General features: G+C 39.6%; 1 protein-coding gene across 2 annotated transcripts in view; it reads left to right on the top strand.

Moving 5' to 3' along the window:
* Positions 1 to 17,625, top strand: part of LOC127655119 (discoidin, CUB and LCCL domain-containing protein 2-like) — a 43,719-nt gene extending 26,094 nt beyond the window's left edge. Inside the window, exons 12-15 of one of the 2 annotated variants that reach the window (XM_052142751.1) lie at positions 1,881 to 1,974; positions 2,806 to 2,852; positions 2,944 to 3,057; positions 14,167 to 17,625. In XM_052142751.1, coding sequence (XP_051998711.1) covers positions 1,881 to 1,974; positions 2,806 to 2,852; positions 2,944 to 3,057; positions 14,167 to 14,552 — 641 coding nt within the window. In that variant the 3' untranslated portion in view covers positions 14,553 to 17,625. The remainder of the gene's footprint in view (positions 1 to 1,880; positions 1,975 to 2,805; positions 2,853 to 2,943; positions 3,058 to 14,166) is intronic. The other variant, XM_052142750.1, reaches the window with a different exon arrangement.
* The last annotated feature ends 371 nt before the right edge of the window (positions 17,626 to 17,996 follow it).

Genomic DNA, 17,996 nt, shown 5'->3' with positions numbered 1-17,996 from the left:
ATAGGTGTTATTTTAAATCTTAGAATCTGGAATTTACAGTGCATATGTCACAAATAACTTCCCCTAGCGGCTAGTAGGGGTCGCTAGAGGTGAACTTCTATTTTTAATTTGATTTCCCTCTTATTGCCTTGTCTTAGTTCATTTTCCCTTCCTAATTTTTTACTGGTGTTTGTAGTTTTTGTCATTTAGTTCTGTGTGTGTGTGTGTGTGTGTGTGTGTGTGTGTGTGTGTGTGTGTGTGTGTGTGTGTGTGTATATATATATATATATATATATATATATATATATATATATATATATATATATATATATAGCCCTCGTTTTCTTCCTGTCTTTTGTCTTGCAGTGTTAATTGTATTGAGTTGTATTTGGTAAGTTTTAGACTTGTTTCTTTTGTGGGTCCTCTTGCTCTGGATTATTTTCAATAAAGAAGTCTCTGCAACTGGGTTCTAAAAACCTTCATCTATGTGACAGAATGCAAAACCCTATCATGAACCTAGCAGAACAATTTGTCCAAATTTGGGATCCAGGTCGGCAGTGGAATACAGCTTGGAATTGTGGAGGTTGGCTTTTATACCTGAGAGTGCACTTAGAACAATATTCTGGTTGTGACTTAAAAATTCTTTAAGGGAGTTAAAGTCACACTGAGGGAGTTTATTACCAGCATCTTCCAGGCAGACCAGCAGGGAGGTGGAGCAACTTCCCCAGAGACACCCTGTTCTCTCTTACCAGTGGTGGCAGGCTTTAAAAGGAGGAGGAGAAAAAAGCCTCCATGAGCATCCCCAGCTGCCTCATCCTCCGTGTCTTCCACCTCTCCACCCTCCAAGTCTTCAGCGGCTCCGCCCTCCAAGCCCTCCATGGCTTCGCTCCTACAGTCTCCTGTGGCTCCTTCTCCTAAAACTCCTACTGCAGCTCAACCCAATCAGGCTCCTGACAACGCTGTGGCTCCGTCTGCTCCTCCTCAGACTCCATTACCTGAGACTCCTGTGGCTCCATCTCCTGAGCGCTTGTGGCTCCACCCCCTGAGTCTCCTCCACCTGATGCTCCAGCCACTGAGTCTGCAGCTCCACCCTTGAGGCTTCACCTCCTGAGATGCCTGAGGCCCCACCCTCTGAGATCCCAACATGCCTCTCTGCCTTGTCGGGCCCTGTTCCACAGCCCAGGCCTCCTCCTAGGCCTCCGGACCTACTCCCTTCCTAGAGTCACCTCTCTGGCCTCCGGACCCCACCCCCTTTCTGGAGCCACCACCCAAACCACCGGATCTTGCTCCCTTATTGGAGCCACGTCCCAGGCCTCCGAAGCCCGCTCCATTCATAGTATGTCTGTCATGTATAACTTCCCCTTGCGGCCAGTAGGGGTCACTAAAGGGCTGGACTTCTATTTTGAAATTTTATTTCCGTTATTGCCTTGCTTAGTTCATTTTCCCTTCCTAATTGTTTACAGGTGTTTCTATATGTGGTCATCTAAAGGATGGGATGCTCCAGAACACTTAATATTTCTTTATTTTGTAGTAAAATTCATAAATTTCCAATGGCTGGTCACTACAGACAGGAAACACCACAGGTGTAACAAAGTGAAATAAAACCAATACAATTTCATAAAAGTAATTTTTTTTTTAATTGGTTCAGATGCTCTGTGTGAACAAAGTCATGGAATTTTATTCCAACTGGATGAAATAAACTACATTTTTCAGAAAACAAAAAGTTAATCGGTCAGTTTTGGCTGGAAGACAGTATAAGGCTTAAGGAAATACATGATGCTGCCTATTGTTTGGACTTGCATTTGCATCAGAAGCTTGTAGGCAGCTCAATAGGGTTTGGAACAGAGCTCTAAAGTCTAATTCTAGATTGATGTTATTGATGCATTTTGTAAATGTTCCAGAGGTGGCGCTGGTGGCAGTGTTGGTGCCTGTACTGGTGGTAGTTCTGACAACGCCCATTTTAGTGATGGTCTGCTCATGGCTGTGGAAGAACAGGTCAGTACTGTAGAGGTCCCCCATCCTGAGTTGTTGCATTAGTAATAAGTGTCCTGTCGATTTACAATTTACTTAAAGAATAATTTTAAACAAAAGATCTAGTGCTACATTTTTGTTATTCTCTTCAAATATTTTAGATACCGCTATCATTTTTGGTATCAAGAGAGTTAAATCACACTAACAACTTAATAAAAATCTATGGATCATTAAATTACAATATTTCAGCTGAATCTTTCCAAACTTGTATGACTTGCTTTATTTCGGGTAATACAAACAGAGAATTTTTGTGGTTGTTTTTTTCCATGCAATTCCAATGATTGGGGACTTAAGCTTTTAAACATCAAAAATAACATGAAGGCACCCTAAAAGAATCTTAAAAGTATGACATTTGACTCATGATTCATACTTATGATCCATATGAATCATGAATCATATATATATATGTACACACACACACACAAGTCTTTTGCAGCTACACAATAGCTTTGTGTGAGGAACAGGACAAATTTTAAGTTGTTTTCATGGGAGAAGTAATGATGTAATAATGAATCATTCTTTTGAGTAGGATCTTTTCAATGAATCGGTTTATCCAGTTCCCATTCCTACTTTTTTGAAATCGCATGAGAAAAAACGACCAGTATGTGTTTGGAACAACACAAGGGTAAATTATGAAAATAATTAAAGGTTTTGGGTGAACTAAACCTTTAGGGAATTCATAGAGATGTGTTGTCATTTTAAACCCTTATTTGTGAGTGAAACTTTAAACTTAATGTGAATAAGCCTTAAGGAGAGCCAGTTTCATATGTTCACCATCTTTATTCAAACCTACAGAAAAAGCCCAGAGGCAAATTATGAGCTTCCACACTGGGAACGCACAGGTGTGTATGTTCTTAGTTTCAGTTTTACTTATATCTGTTTTCTCTTATGCATTTTTGCATACATTAATTATTAAATATGTACGTGTTTCAGTGTGGTGGAAGAGTATGAAACAGTTGCTGCCCTCTAAGCTGGACGGAGACGAATGTGTTCGCTACAGTTCAACAGCAAGAGTGGATCACCAGAGACCACGAGTTGAGCCTGCAGGTACACACACTATGTAAAGTAACCTTGCAGTCCTCTTTGTACAGGGGTGCACATTACGTCGATCGCAAGACCATTGGTCGATCTCGTTAACAGGTCAAAAGGGAAAGTGAGTAGAGAGCGAAACTTCAATATAACAAGAATAATAAAGATTTTTTTCTCATTTCGTTTCCCCTGCGTGCATACGTCCGAAACATAGGGGGATTATTCATATTTATGAGGAAAGCCTTACCTGATTGGTTACAGTTAGGTTTAGGTAGAGTTAGGGTTGGGTTATAGTTTCTCTGACCAATCAGGTAGCACTTTCCTGATGAATATTACTGAATTGTCCAATAAGGTTAGGCTTTCCTAATGAAAATTAATAACTCTTTTCCTCCCATCCTAATTTTTTTTTTATTTTTATTTATGAATGTTTATGTATAAACTGTACTTGAATACTTGAACTTAAAGCACAGTTTTCTTATTATTATTATTATTTCTTATTTTAATACTGACTGTTTCATTATCTGGAATAATTACTTGATAACTTTAATTTTTATCTAATTTACAAATTAGTATTCCTTTTGGTATTGAGAATTGTCAAATTTCACTGGTATCGGTACTGTCTATGGACATTTTGGTAACGTGACAACACTGTCTACAATGTTGTTGTTTTTTTTTTGTAGATCTGAAGGTGCGTACCCACTGCCAGCGACTTTGTCGCTGCAAGTCGCCAGTGGCTGGCGGTGAAGTCGCTAGTGGGTGTTCCCACTACTGGTTGCCTAGTAACGTTTATAAATGACATTCACGGATGCCATTCCATTGCTGTTGACAGCGATCTCTTTTCTTGCCACTAAAAACAAACATTTTGGAGGGAAAAGACTAAATAGAAATGGAATCAGTACATAAAATGCTTTATATCAAAGATGAATGAGAAACAAGGCGTGCTGTTTGCCATAGCGGCTGTTTATCTCCGGCGAAAATGCAAATGCCGGTCTGTCTGGGTCCATAAAATCCCCGCGATCTCAGATACACCTTTCCACGCAGTATTTTTCTTAAAAATGCCCTTGTACGTGGGAAGAGACATATCATAAAGCACTGTGAAATTTCTAACAGCAAGAATTAGCCATTCATCCATCTTTCCGTTACTGCAGGAGCTGAGAGAGAGAGAGAGAGAGAGAAGGATCACGTGAGCTCTCCCGTCGTCTCTCCTATTGGCTGTCGCTTCCGTTAGTCGCTCCAAAGTTGAACTTTTCTCAACTTTGTCGCGTCGCTGGACACGCCCACATCTAGCGCCAACGGTCGCGACAGCTCGTGTCGCCGGAAGTCGCTCTGCTCGCATTGAAAATGGATGGTATTGAGTCGCTGTCGCGCGCGATGTCGCTCGCGATGTCGCTGGCGTGTACGCACCTTTACACTCAAAAAAATATATTAGCCTATTTTTAAGATGTATCCATTTCAATTTAATAACAAATTTCCATCTAATTGAATTGCCTAATCTTTAACAAAATAAAATGTACAAATTGTACAAAATTTGTAAGGTTACAAGTTTTATAAATTACATTTTCTTCAAGACTATTCAATTCAATTAGATGGAAATTTGTTATTAAATTGAAATGGATATATCTTAAAAATAGGCTAAAATAGGAATATTTGAGTCTCATTTGGGGATCATAAGAACAAAGTCCCTTTAAGGTGAGTGTACTGTTCTCCTTGCATGTACAGATGCAATTTAACAGCCAGCTAAACTCCATCCATAAAGTACAGATGAGTCAGGATTCATCTTAGTCTTTGCCGTTTAATAAGATGCCAGGTACATTATGAATTAGGAGTAAAACTGTAAATAATAACAAATAAACAATAATCAGAACAATAATACAATGACTAAAGACCATTCATGTAATTCTGAAACTCGTGTCTGAAAATACCCCAATTAAATTAGTATCATCAATTTACTTAAATGGAATTATCAGGTAACAAAGAAAATAGCAACAAATACAGATATTGATTCATATAGTGAAGTTAGCAGATCAAAGTAGAACGGAATCAACACATTAAATGCTATATCAAAGAAAGGCTAGGCTAATAGCAAAAGGCTATCACAAAATAACATTCAGTCAAAGCTTCAAATAAACCTATCACAAATATATATATCATCAAGCATTATGCAATGAAGAATTAACTTACGGATGATGCTTTTACAAACGCAAAACAAAGGATGGCTTCCAAAGATCGAGGAGAAGCTGACTGCATGAAATATGATCACTTATATTTCTAGAGAACCACCACAGGGGGGCGCCAGAACTAAAACAACTATACAAAACAATACTAGTGACAAGTAAACTTGAAGCAGAACACTCCCCGCCAGACATCCTAAGGATGTCTCATTTAAGTCTTAATTTTCCTTAGGCAACAGAAGAACCACCTCTGTAATTGGTCTGAGATACTTTACTTCCTTTCCAGATCCATTTTTAGTAACTTTCAACTGAACCTTGCATACTCTCCCATCAGTGCTTGGAAATACTTTGGACACAAGAGCCATACGCCACTTGTTACGAGGGCCCTGATTGTCTTTTAGAAGTACAAGATCCCCTTCTTGAATGTCAGGTTGAGTACTATTCCATTTGCGATGAATTTGTAGTGTTGGGAGATATTCATGTCTCCAGCGATACCAAAAATTGTCAGCAAGACTCTGCACCTGCTTCCACTGTTGTCTGAACATATCACTACCTGAGAAATTCCCAGGAGTTGGAGGAGCACCAACCTTCTGAGTCAAAAGCATAGCAGGGGTCAGTATAAGAGGTGAGTCAGGGTCTGAGGAGATTGGAACTAAGGGCCTTGCATTAATTATTGCAGAAATTTCAGCCATGAATGTACATAGGACCTCATGTGAGAAGGGACGAGACCCATACTGCATCAACATTGAATCCAGAATCCTCCTCACTACACCTATCAAACGTTCCCAAGCTCCCCCCATGTGTGAAGCATGGGGCGGATTGAATTCCCATGTGCATGAGCAGTTGGTGAGGTATTCTTGCATCTCTGGGTCCTTTACCATTTTGGAGAATCCCAGTTCTTTGCTTGCAGCTACAAAATTAGTTCCACAATCTGACCGGAATTGTTTCACGGGCCCTCTAATGGCAAAGAATCTCCGTAGTGCATTTATACAGCTGGATGTGTCAAGGGATTCAATTACCTCTTTTCAACAGCTCGCGTGGACATACAAGTGAAAAGAATAGCCCACCGCTTGCTCTCTGCATGGCCTCCTCTTGTGCGACGAGCTGAGACTGAGAAAGGACCAAACACATCCAAGCCAACATAAGTGAAAGGTGGGGATGGACTGAGACGCTCTTCTGGAAGATCTGCCATTTTTTGACTCTCCGTATTCCCACGCAACTTCCTACATACAACACATTTATGTATGACACTACTAATAGATCTCTTTCCATTAATCAGCCAAAATCCTGCAGTGCACAGAGCTCCTTCGGTGAAAAGACGGCCCTGATGCTTCACTTGATCATGGAAGTGACTAATTAGTAAGGTGGAGATATGATGTCGTCCAGGTAAAACAATGGGATATCTCTCATCACTGACCACAGGTGCATGTGTTAAACGACCACCAACTCTGATTAGCCCATCTTCACCCAGAACAGGATTCAACTTAATTAGAGGACTATTCTGAGAGATTTCAACATGTATCATAAGAGCACTGTACTCTTCAGGAAAGACAGACCGTTGGACTGAAAGAAGGATGACCCTTTTGGCTTGGGCCAACTCACTCAGGCAATGAGGTTGATGACATTTATGCCAGCTTACACATTTGCAGGTCTGTCCTCTAGACATCGAATGAAAGGATCGGGCAACATGGATCAAGCATGCCACTGCTTTTAACAGAGAGTTCCATGTGGAAAAACGCTCAAAACGCTCTGGGTTAAGTGGTTTCTCAGTTATACTTGTGGCAGCAGTGCTCACTTGAGGTAAAGGACGAACCTCGGAATCTGTCTCTGGACTCATCAGCTCAAAGGTGTCTTGCAAGGTTAGATCACTTACCAAAGGTCCATAAAGAAAGTCTGGTCCTGTCAGCTACATGGTGTCTGTAAGAAGAGAAGCTGGAACAGACCTAGAGGCACAGTCAGCTGGATTGTGCTCTGTAGGGACAAAATTCCATTGCTCAACCTTCGATGATTGCCTGATTCTTTGAACACGATTGTGCACATACACATAGAACCTCCTACTTTCATTGTGTATGTAACCCAATACGACCTTGCTGTCGCAGAAAAACTTCACAGAGTCTGGTTTAAAATCAATCTCGTCCAAGATGAAATCTGAAATCTCGACAGCTAACACAGCTGCACAAAGTTCTAACCTAGGGATAGTAGGTTCATCTAGAGGTGTCAATTTAGCTTTACCTAAGACGAAACCAACGTTGGTCTGTCCATTTTCATGAATAGTCTTGAGGTATGCTACTGCTCTAAGAGCTTTGAAAGAGGCATCTGAAAATATGCACAGCTCTGTAAATTTTGCTTTTGACAGTGGCTTCAGGCTATATGTCCTCTGAACATGAATTCTCTCCAGATCTTGCAATGAATTTCTCCACATTTCCCACTCTCTGCATTTCTCTTCCGAGAGGGGCTCGTCCCAGTTATCTATTCCCTTTGACAGCTCTCTTAACAGGAATCTTCCATGAATCGTTACAGGTGCTGCAAAGCCCAAAGGGTCATACAAGCTGTTCACAGTGGAGAGAATGCCACGACGAGTCAAAGGTTTGCTGTTATCTGGTGAGTGGAATGTAAAGGTATCTGTTTATATTCTCCAGTTTAGGCCAAGACTACGTTGAGCAGGCATGGTTTCATCTCCGAAATCAAGATCTTTGACACCTTCAGCACAGTCGTCACGTGGAAAGGCTGCCAACACCAGTGGACTGTTTGACATTATCTTGTGGAGCCTTAGATTCGATTCTGCCAGGGACGCTTGTGTCCTCTGAAGTAAATCAACAGCTTCCGAGGCACTCGGAAATGATCTCAGACCGTCGTCCACATAAAAATCTCTCTTCACAAAGTTATAGGTGTCAGTTCCATGCATAGGCTCTCCTTCTTTGGCAGCCCAATGCAATCCGTAGATAGCCACTGCTGGGGAAGGGCTATTTCCGAATACATGGACTTTCATCCTACATTCAATTACATACTTGTCGAGATCATTGTCACGGAACCATAGGAACCTCAAATAATCTCTGTGGTCTTCTTTCACTGTGAAACAGTGGAACATCTGCTGGATATCTGCAGTCACAGTAACAGGCTCCTTCCTGAATCGAATCAGCACACCTAACAAGCTGTTGTTCAAATCTGGTCTTGTCAAAAGGACGCTATTCAGAGACAGACCCTGATATTGGGCGCTGGAGTCAAACACCACTCTGATTTGGTTGGTTTTTTTTGGATGATAAACCCCGAAGAATGGTAAATACCAGCGTTCCTGGTCATCACTTAGGGGAGAAGCATACTCAGCATGATCAGTTTCAAACAACCTTTGCATGAAGTCTGTAAATTGCTGTTTCATCTCAGTTTTTTTCAGCAAAGTGCGACGAAGAGAGCAGAGCCGAGTGAGAGCATGCTCTCTGTTATTGGGAAGTTGAGGCCTTGGGTATCTGAAAGGAAGTGGACCCACCCAGCCATTGTCACTACTCTGGAAAACTCCCTGTCCATGATCTCCAGGAAGAGATGATCCGCAACAGATACAGCATGCTTGTTGTCATCCCTTGTGTGCCTGAACACTGAACAGCCAAGGTGTTTTTCTCTGCTTTCACCCTTGTAGAAATAAGGGATACCTTGTACTTCAGCTGTGAGACCTAAGTTATCCTTCAAGTTAATGTGACTTTGACATGGTGGAAAGTATGAGGTCCTACCATTGTCCAGCACGTGTCTTGTAGCTCAACACACTTGGTTTGTGAGAATTACCCAAGCATACATCTCCAACTATAATCCAGCCCAAATCTGTTTTAATCGCAAAGGGAGCATTATGAGGCCCGTTTATCTGGCGTCTCACCTTATGGACTCTCAGAGCATCACGACCCAACAGCATGAGGATCTGGGCACTGTCATCCATTTCTGGAATCTCAGAGGCTATTCTTCTAAGATGAGGATGATTTTGAGCAACCTCTGGAGTAGATATTTCTTCCCTGTTATCTGGAATATCATTGCACTCGATTAGATTAGGAAGAGCCAGGTTAATATCACCGCTAACTGGCTCTATCTGAAATCCATCAGCTCTCCTTCCAGATGCTTCAATAGTTCCGGCACAGGTTTTCAAGAGATAAGGAGAAGCTGGACTATTAATACAGAAAAGCTCGAAAAACTCTGATCTTACTAGTGACCTGTTGCTCTGGTCGTCGAGCATTGCATACATTTTTACAGCAGCTTCTGGACTGCCATTAGGATACACTCTAACTAAGCATATCTTAGAACAAGATTTGGCTGACGACCCTTCCCCACAGACTTTAGTACAAGCACTGTTCACAGAAGGCGATGAGCGTTCTTCCTCCCCGCCATGCTCTGAAAAGGTTGAGATTTTTGAAACCCATGGTGCTGGTCCTGGGTGGAGGGCAGTGGTGTGGTCCTCACGATCACATTCTGTACACTTCACTAAAGCTTTGCAATTGCGTGCAATGTGGGAAGAAGATGCACAACATCGAAAGCAGATACCATATTCCTTTAAGTAGGCCTTTCGTTTCTCCAATGGCTTCATCCAGAAACCACAACACTTTTTCAGTGGATGAGGCTTGTTATGTATAGGGCAGTTCTTAGGGTTTTCATCACTAGTGCCCGAATCCTTACTGGGGTAGGCCTTTTGAGAAACATCAAATTTATGAACAGAAATGGGCATCCTCTGATATGTTTGTTTTTTCAAGAATTTCTCATCTTTAGGAGGACCGGCAATTGTGAAGCTTATATCGTTTCTGGCTTTTGCCTCATAACAGACGAAGCTAACAAAATACCAGAAAGGAGGAAAGGAGGCATTATACTGTTCTTTATATTTCATGCCGTGAGAGAGCCATTTCTCTTGAAGAAAGTGTGGTAGCTTTTCCAAGTATGGGGTTAATTCCTCTAGCAGTATCCAGATATGTTAGCCCGGGCAGATAGCCATCTTGCTTAGCCGCCTTTAGTTCTGTCAGGAGATCACCTAACTCTCTTAACTTGATGAAGTCCTTACTAAGAACCCTGGGGAAGTTTTCGAGCCTTTGCAGAAGTGCATTTTCAATTATCTCAGGCAGCCATAACATTCTGTTAATCTTTCCCAGGCGACGTATAGTGCTGCCTTAGGATCTCTGACATGAACTGACCGTAACCTTTTCACATGGTCAGATGATTCTTTGCCAAGCCACCTGATAAGCAGGTCCAGCTCTTCACCAGCTGTCAGGCCTAAACCTTCTGTGGCTCCAACAAAAGCCGATTTCCATGCTCTAAAACTCTCAGGTCTGTCATCAAACTTAACGAGACTTGTATTTACAAGCTCACGACGTGCTAAATATTTTGCTAAGTCCAACATACCTGAGGCTTCTGGCTGGTGAAAGGGTACTGGCTGTGGCCATGCCGAGATAGGTTCCCTCCGAGAGAAATATGAAGCATGAGGATCATATGTTTCCTGTTTAACTTCATCTCTGAATGACCGATCAAACGGTGGAGATGGCAATTCGGTGAAGGCATCCTGTGCACATTTCATTTTAATGGTACTATGAGCAGAGCAGTTGGGGTTTGAGGCCTCAGGGTACAGCTTGTCACTGTAATTTGATGTGATTCTGCATGTATGTTTCTTTTTGCTTATCTAGTTCCACCCCACTTTGTGTTTCAACATAGTCTTTGGTGCGCTCCACTTTGCTATGTGAAGACACAGAGAAGCTACCACTGGAAACACTGTCCTCAATTGCTGCTACCGCTGCTTCTAGTACTTCTGCCTGGGCCAAAGCAGCGGCTTGTTCCCTTTCATGTTGGAGCACCTCCAAATCTGCTTCCATTTTTGCCGTGTCCGGTTTATGGCTCATTTCTAATTTAATCTTATCCAGTTTGATTGCGTTCTCTTTCTTTACAAACAATACACGAGTTCGTGCCGCTTCTGCTTGAGCCCGTGCAGTGGCTGCAGCCATGCTAGCTGACATCCTTGATGATCTCGATGATCGTGATGAACGTGAGCGCTTTGAGCCCACCTCAGAAGCTCGGTCTTCTGTGCTCATGGTTTTCTCTGCGTTTTCTTCGGCAGAGACTGTAGGTTTCTCGTCATGGTTCATGATACAAATATGACTGCAATCTTCTGCCATGTAACTTGATTTGCTTGTAGGATTATCATCTTTTTACTGTACTGTTCTCCTTGCATGTACAGATGCAATTTAACAGCCAGCCAAACTCCATCCATAAAGTACAGATAAGTCAGGATTCATCTTAGTCTTTGCCGTTTAATAAGATGCCAGGTACATTATGAATTAGGAGTAAAACTGTAAATAATAACAAATAAACAATAATCAGAACAATAATACAATGACTAAAGACCATTCATGTAATTCTGAAACTCTTGTCTGAAAATACCCCAATTAAATTAGTATCATCAATTTACTTAAATGGAATTATCAGGTAACAAAGAAAATAGCAACAAATACAGATATTGATTCATATAGTGAAGTTATCACATCAAAGTAGAACGGAATCAACACATTAAATGCTATATCAAAGAAAGGCTAGGCTAATAGCAAAAGGCTATCACAAAATAACATTCAGTCAAAGCTTCAAATAAACCTATCACAAATATATATATCATCAAGCATTATGCAATGAAGAATTAACTTACAGATGATGCTTTTACAAATGCAAAACAAAGGATGGCTTCCAAAGATCGAGGAGAATCTGACTGCATGAAATATGATCACTTATATTTCTAGAGAACCACCACAGGGGGGCGCCAGAACTAAAACAACTATACAAAACAATACTAGTGACAAGTAAACTTGAAGCAGAACAGTGAGAATTAAGCTTGCACACAGCCTAGGAAAGCTGTCAATTAGTGCATTCCTTTGAAGAAAATAATTAATGTAATTCGGATTCTTCCCTGTGAAATCCTTCATGGTGTTTAAGACTGCTGCTCTGTTTCCTTAGTAATAGTGATAGATTGTCTGTTGCCTCACTAATATGAACTCTTTAAAATATCCTGTGAAGTGGCACGTACTAATGTACAGCTACAGAGAGATATTGAGCAGTTTTAATTGGCTACCAGTGTTGGGTGTAATGCGATTACAAAGTAATTTGATACTGTAATGTAATTACTTTTTAGTCTAAAAATACTGTAACAAATGACATTTTAAATTAGTGTAATGAGATAACGGTTACAGATTTTTAAGGAATAATTACATTAATTGGGTTTACTTTTACATTAAGTGATTTAGCAGACGCTTTTATCCAAAGTGACTTAAAAATTACACAAGCAATTAGTCAACAATATCTGCAGCAGAGCAGCTAGAGTAACATAGAAAATAGCACAGAAGATAGAGGCAGACAAGGAAAGGGTTTTTATAATGCTGTCAGAATTAATGTGTTAATGCGTGTAATTAATGTTAAACATTTAATGCGTACATTAACGCATTTACCGTTAATAGAGCATAAACATTTGTGTGAAGAGCGGGAGCTTTGTAATGTGTCTGCCCGAAGTCATTATACGGATGCACACTTCACAAACAGACACAGCACCAGAGCTCTTCTACCAAGATGTACCTACAAGCTTAGCATAAAGTAGCATACATTCTATGGGCGGTACTGTCATAATACGATATGATAGAGCCACAGAGTTTGATATCTCAGTAAATAAAAGAATCTCTGACAGCACTTCCCTGTCAGTGATAAAATGATGGAAAAAGGAGCTCTTAGCGCTGTATGATGTACAAAACATGCCCAGATGGGACTTGTAAGGCACATTTTAATTACCACAGAAGTGGTAATCTAGTCTTAACTATCGCCAAACTGCAAAATGAGAAGTTTTTGTTTTGGAAGCGCTTTTCATGGTGAGTTCAAAGCTGAACACAGCTTCACGATTGTTGTAACAAAGCAGATAGCCCCAGTCTACAGTCAGATTAATATTGTGCAGGATGAGAGTTTAATAGATTTAATGCCCATTTCAATGAATATGCAACCTATGGGGAAACTAGTTCTTTCAATCTCCCACTTAGACTTTGGGAAATATTTAATGTTTCTCAAATTGGTGCTATTTTAGTTCATTTCTAAAATTTCTAATTTCTAAAACTCTTGTGGAAAATGTTAGTAAAGCATTATATTGTTACACATTGTTTTGTTTTCTTTCCTAAGATGGAAATAAATACATTTTGACAAGAACATTTGTATGTATAGTGCCAAATTGCAGCACTTTCAAAATCTGCAATTAATCGCGATTAACTACAAAAATAATCGTATGTGAATAATCACGATTAAAAAATTAATTGATAGTCAGCACTAGATTTTATAATAATTTTTTAAAAAATAGAAAGTTCCATTAGTGTGGTAAGTGCTCACAGGAGGGTGTGTTTTTAGCTTTCTGTTTTAGTTTTACTAAACTAAAACTGGAAGTTTTTAATAGTTTACTAAAATAATTTGTGTGGAAAGCAATTAAAACTGTGTGATATTTTTTAAGTAGAGTCAACGGCAGGTGCATATGACGATGATGCGCACAGACGAGGACTGTCCGCGTGTCAAGAAAAGGCCAAAGTATACTTTTGTTATCCGTGTTGCTGATCACTCCGTGACACAGTATGTGTGATGCAGATTTCGTTATCAGCATAGTCTGCGTGGACTGTCCGTTTACGGCCCAGATTTTCTCAAAAGGCAGACAGTCCTTGTCTGTATGCATCGTTGCTGCCTGCGCCTGCCGTCGTGTACATGTGTCGAATGTGTTCATATTCGCTCGCAGTCAAAAGAGTATACTTTGAAAGGTAACGCGGTTGATTGGCCGCAATCCGAACCAGAATGCAGAAAAATGGAGTATACCCCGGCCAAAACTCTAAATTCTGTCCCCATTTTTGTAACCCATTCTCTGAATGATTTGAAGGGGCTTAATGCATATCTCTTGCCTTTAACATTGTTTTCTGCTTGTGCCTTTCATATCGTGTAGAATACGCTCAACCACTTGTCAGTGGCACCATGGCCTCTCTGGGACAGAGGTCAACCTTTAAGCCTGAAGAGGGTGTAGACCCTGAGTATGATGCACCTATTCCTCCAGAACATTACCATGCTTATGCTGAGCCCCTTCCCGCATCCGGGTCTGAATATGCCATTCCAATCATGATTGACAGGGCTAACCACATATCAGGAAGTACACTACCATTCAGGGGGCAAGGTGTACTTGCTCGGACAGACAGCTGCCAATCAGCAAGATCTGTGTATGACACACCCAAGAGCACATCTGATCAAGCCACGCCAACGGAGGGACAGTTGTACCAGGTTCCTCAGAATACCCACAATATACCATGTCAGAAAACAGACCAATGTTTCATGTGAATCAAGCATTGGCTGTTTTGAAATCCCTTAGCTGGACACTACCTTCCCCTAAAGAATAGCAGATGAGAATGTGTGTGTTTGTGCCGCTCAATTTGAGAAGGCTAGCTTCTCAAATTGTCCTATCACTGAAATAACACACAGGAATGTCAGGAAAGAGACAACAGCAGAGATTTTGTTACACTACTTTGCTTTGTGGATGTTTCTTCATGTTCCTGTGTCTAAATGTGTATGGGACAAGTGTATATATTTGTGACTGTGCTCTGCTATCAAACTGTGACTCCTTACATTTATGTGCATTTTCCTGAGACCTGAGATGAATTAATCTCTGCAGCTCATTCCGAGGCACATTCTTCCCCTTACACAAATATATATTTTCAATAAAAAAAAAATGACCTTACACTGAATAACAAACTATCACATTACAAATTAATAGGCAAACACTCTTTTTACACTGTGGTCATTTTGCACTGGTGGATTATTGTATTACGCTGTTTTATAGGTATGCTTTCTTTGCGACATAGTATCAAGACCTTATGCTTGTTTCATGAATTCTGTTCCAGACCCTAGTGAACAGCCTTGCATTCAACTGCCTACATAGGCAACTGTCTTCTAAAGCCCAAAGTATATTTCATTCAGACGCAAATGCAAAAATCAATGCAAAAATGCAAAAAGCGTTTCATGCTAGCATGTTGCTAAGCTAATATCATACTACTCTAATACACACATAAATATTTGGCAAAATATTCAGTTTTAATTCGACTGGACTGTTTTTAATCAATACATTTATGTATTGATTGAAATAAAAGTATATTTAGTATCAACATTTTTCGAGTCATCAACCAACTTGGATGAACTTTTCAGTGAGCCATATAAAAATACATTCTGGCATTGTTGTCTGAGTGAAAGATACTGCCATGCTGCCTTAAAATGTGGCCAAGAGAGGGTATCTTTGGCCAAAAGAAAGTGTCTGCCATTTGAAAAACCTTCCAAGCTGCCTTAAAATGATGTTTTGGTAGGCTGTTCAGTAGGTAGCATTTTGTGGTTTGATTAAGTTTGAGTATTGAATAATAAAACAGAGTGATTGGGATTGACAAACATTTATTCAGCAAAGAAACTAGCAATGCTTGGGCAGAATAATGACAACAATAATCGACAACTGCATTGTCTTTTCCCCTGGAAAGGTCCTCAGTGTACGACTGCACATACACATTCATGCCAAATGTCTTTATTCGTGCTTATCAAAAGCCTGTGCCACACAAAGATACATTTTTTTATTTATTATGTTTTCCTGCTGATGTTTGTTGTATTACTACTCCCAAACCACTATCCAGCATGCACTGTTTCAATGGTTACACTGTCCTAATGGATACCTTGCCGAATGTGACCCTTTTGTGGTCAAAGGTTAGAGCAAAATACAGGATGCTGACATTCTTGCCTATAATAGGATTCACTCTGTGCCAAGTTGTCTTCTTTATATATCTTGTATGCTTTTTTGGATTGTAGACTTGAAGACCAAACAACCTGATGGATAATTAAGTCCAAATATATTATCCATTTTATCTAATGATATCAGACCAAACATTGCCTCATGTTATGGATTATGGATGCAAGGATGTTGCATGTTCTCAGTCAGATTTGCTAATGTACACTGTTACATTAGTCAATTACCATGATACATCACATGTAATGTGTCCCACAAGTCATCTTTTGGTACTTGCATTAGTTGAATGAAATGTGTTGTAACGTCCACAGTGGTGTGTCTCCTTTGTTTAAAAACATGCAATATGGATGTGTGTGCATTGTGTTTCAGTGTCTTTGTGAACTTGAAAGATTTATGTGCTTGTCTGCTTTAGTCCTTGAATTCTTATCAGTTTTGTTATGCAATGCATTTCTGTGCACTGTAGCCACAAGCCTGTATGAGTTTATGCGTGTCTGCTGTTCACTTTACATCTGTCTCTAAATGATGATTGGTACTGTAGAATGATTGTATAGAAAAACAATTTTAGAATGTTAAATTTAAGTTTTATTAAAAAATAAAATTTAACTACATTTACATGTATGCATTTGGCAGACGCTTTTATCCAAAGTGACTTACAGTGCAATTATTACAGGGACAATCCCCCCGGAGCAACCTGGAGCTAAGTGAGGTGGCTGTGAGGTTAGAACCTGTGACCTTCTGATTAACAGCCCTGTGCTTTAGCCACTACGCCGCCACCACCACCACTCCTACTACTGATCATAATTTTTAGACAATCAATACACTGGTTCTGTAATTTATGCAGCAGTATTATTTCTTATTTTTACTTTTCAAAATAATGTATAAAATGTAAACTGTTCCACCTAATGCAACGGATGATTTTAAAAACCAAAATCATAATACAAAATAGGCTACAGTTGAACTTCACAATATCCTTGGGTAGCTGACAAATAACATTAACTTATTTCAATGTCAAGACCTTTTAAATCACCAAATGAACTTTTTACTGTTAATGTAAAAGGTCCTGCTGTGTGTGCGAGAGCCGTTTAAAGTGGGTTTAGACGAAGTATTGCATTTTACATGTTATGTCAACAACCCCTTTTAATTTGCCCTAAATTCAGTTCCCAATAAACAAATTTAGTAAAATTATCTAGTGTAGCTGAAACTGATTTCCCTCTGACAGAATCTGATTGAATGTCAAATGTATTTTAGAAACTGTCATACTGAACAAAAGTAACTTTTTAAACTATTTAGAGTGTTGAAATCGTGAAACATTGTCCAACATCAACCAAGCGTGCAAACTGATACATTCTCATACAACATTTATATGCAAAATTACAAAGTATTGTATGCTGTTCAATAAGCAGACACTGTGCTCAATACGGAAACACAGCGTTGTTTAGTCATGTGCAGTGATGTAGTGGTGAAAAAAAAGGTGGTAAAACTATTAATTTCTCCGGATAATTTTGATACGCCAAATCATTCATCAATATAATGGAAAACATATTACATTTTTAAACAGTATCAATTAATTGCATTGATGCAAGTCTACTAAAAAGGAAAGCCTAGTGTAGGTAAATTAATCAGGTTATAATCTTTTTTTTTAATTATAATAATAATCTGGACTGAACAAACAGTCCACCAAACATATGATTTGCAAATATTGAAATTTAATTATTTGTATTCATATTAATAATTATCTGATATGAACAACACTGCAAATACAGTAAGTATTTTGAAGCACTAAAGAGCACCAGTGCATACAAATTGTATTATAAACAATGTATTCACGTACAATACATAACTGTTACACATGAAAACAGACAACTAATGGCAACTAATATTTGCAGTATATCACATTTGCTTGCACCTCATTGTCTGAACACTTGCCGGAAAACCAAATAAAACGAATAATTTTGCCTTAATGAAGTCAGTAAGTTGGCCACATTCAAAATTCTTGTCTGCAT

This window comes from Xyrauchen texanus, chromosome 14 (assembly GCF_025860055.1).
Source record: "Xyrauchen texanus isolate HMW12.3.18 chromosome 14, RBS_HiC_50CHRs, whole genome shotgun sequence".
Classification (NCBI taxonomy): domain Eukaryota; kingdom Metazoa; phylum Chordata; class Actinopteri; order Cypriniformes; family Catostomidae; genus Xyrauchen; species Xyrauchen texanus.
The sequence above is the reverse complement of the archived record's forward strand: the minus strand, read 5'-3'. Positions and strand labels throughout refer to the sequence as shown.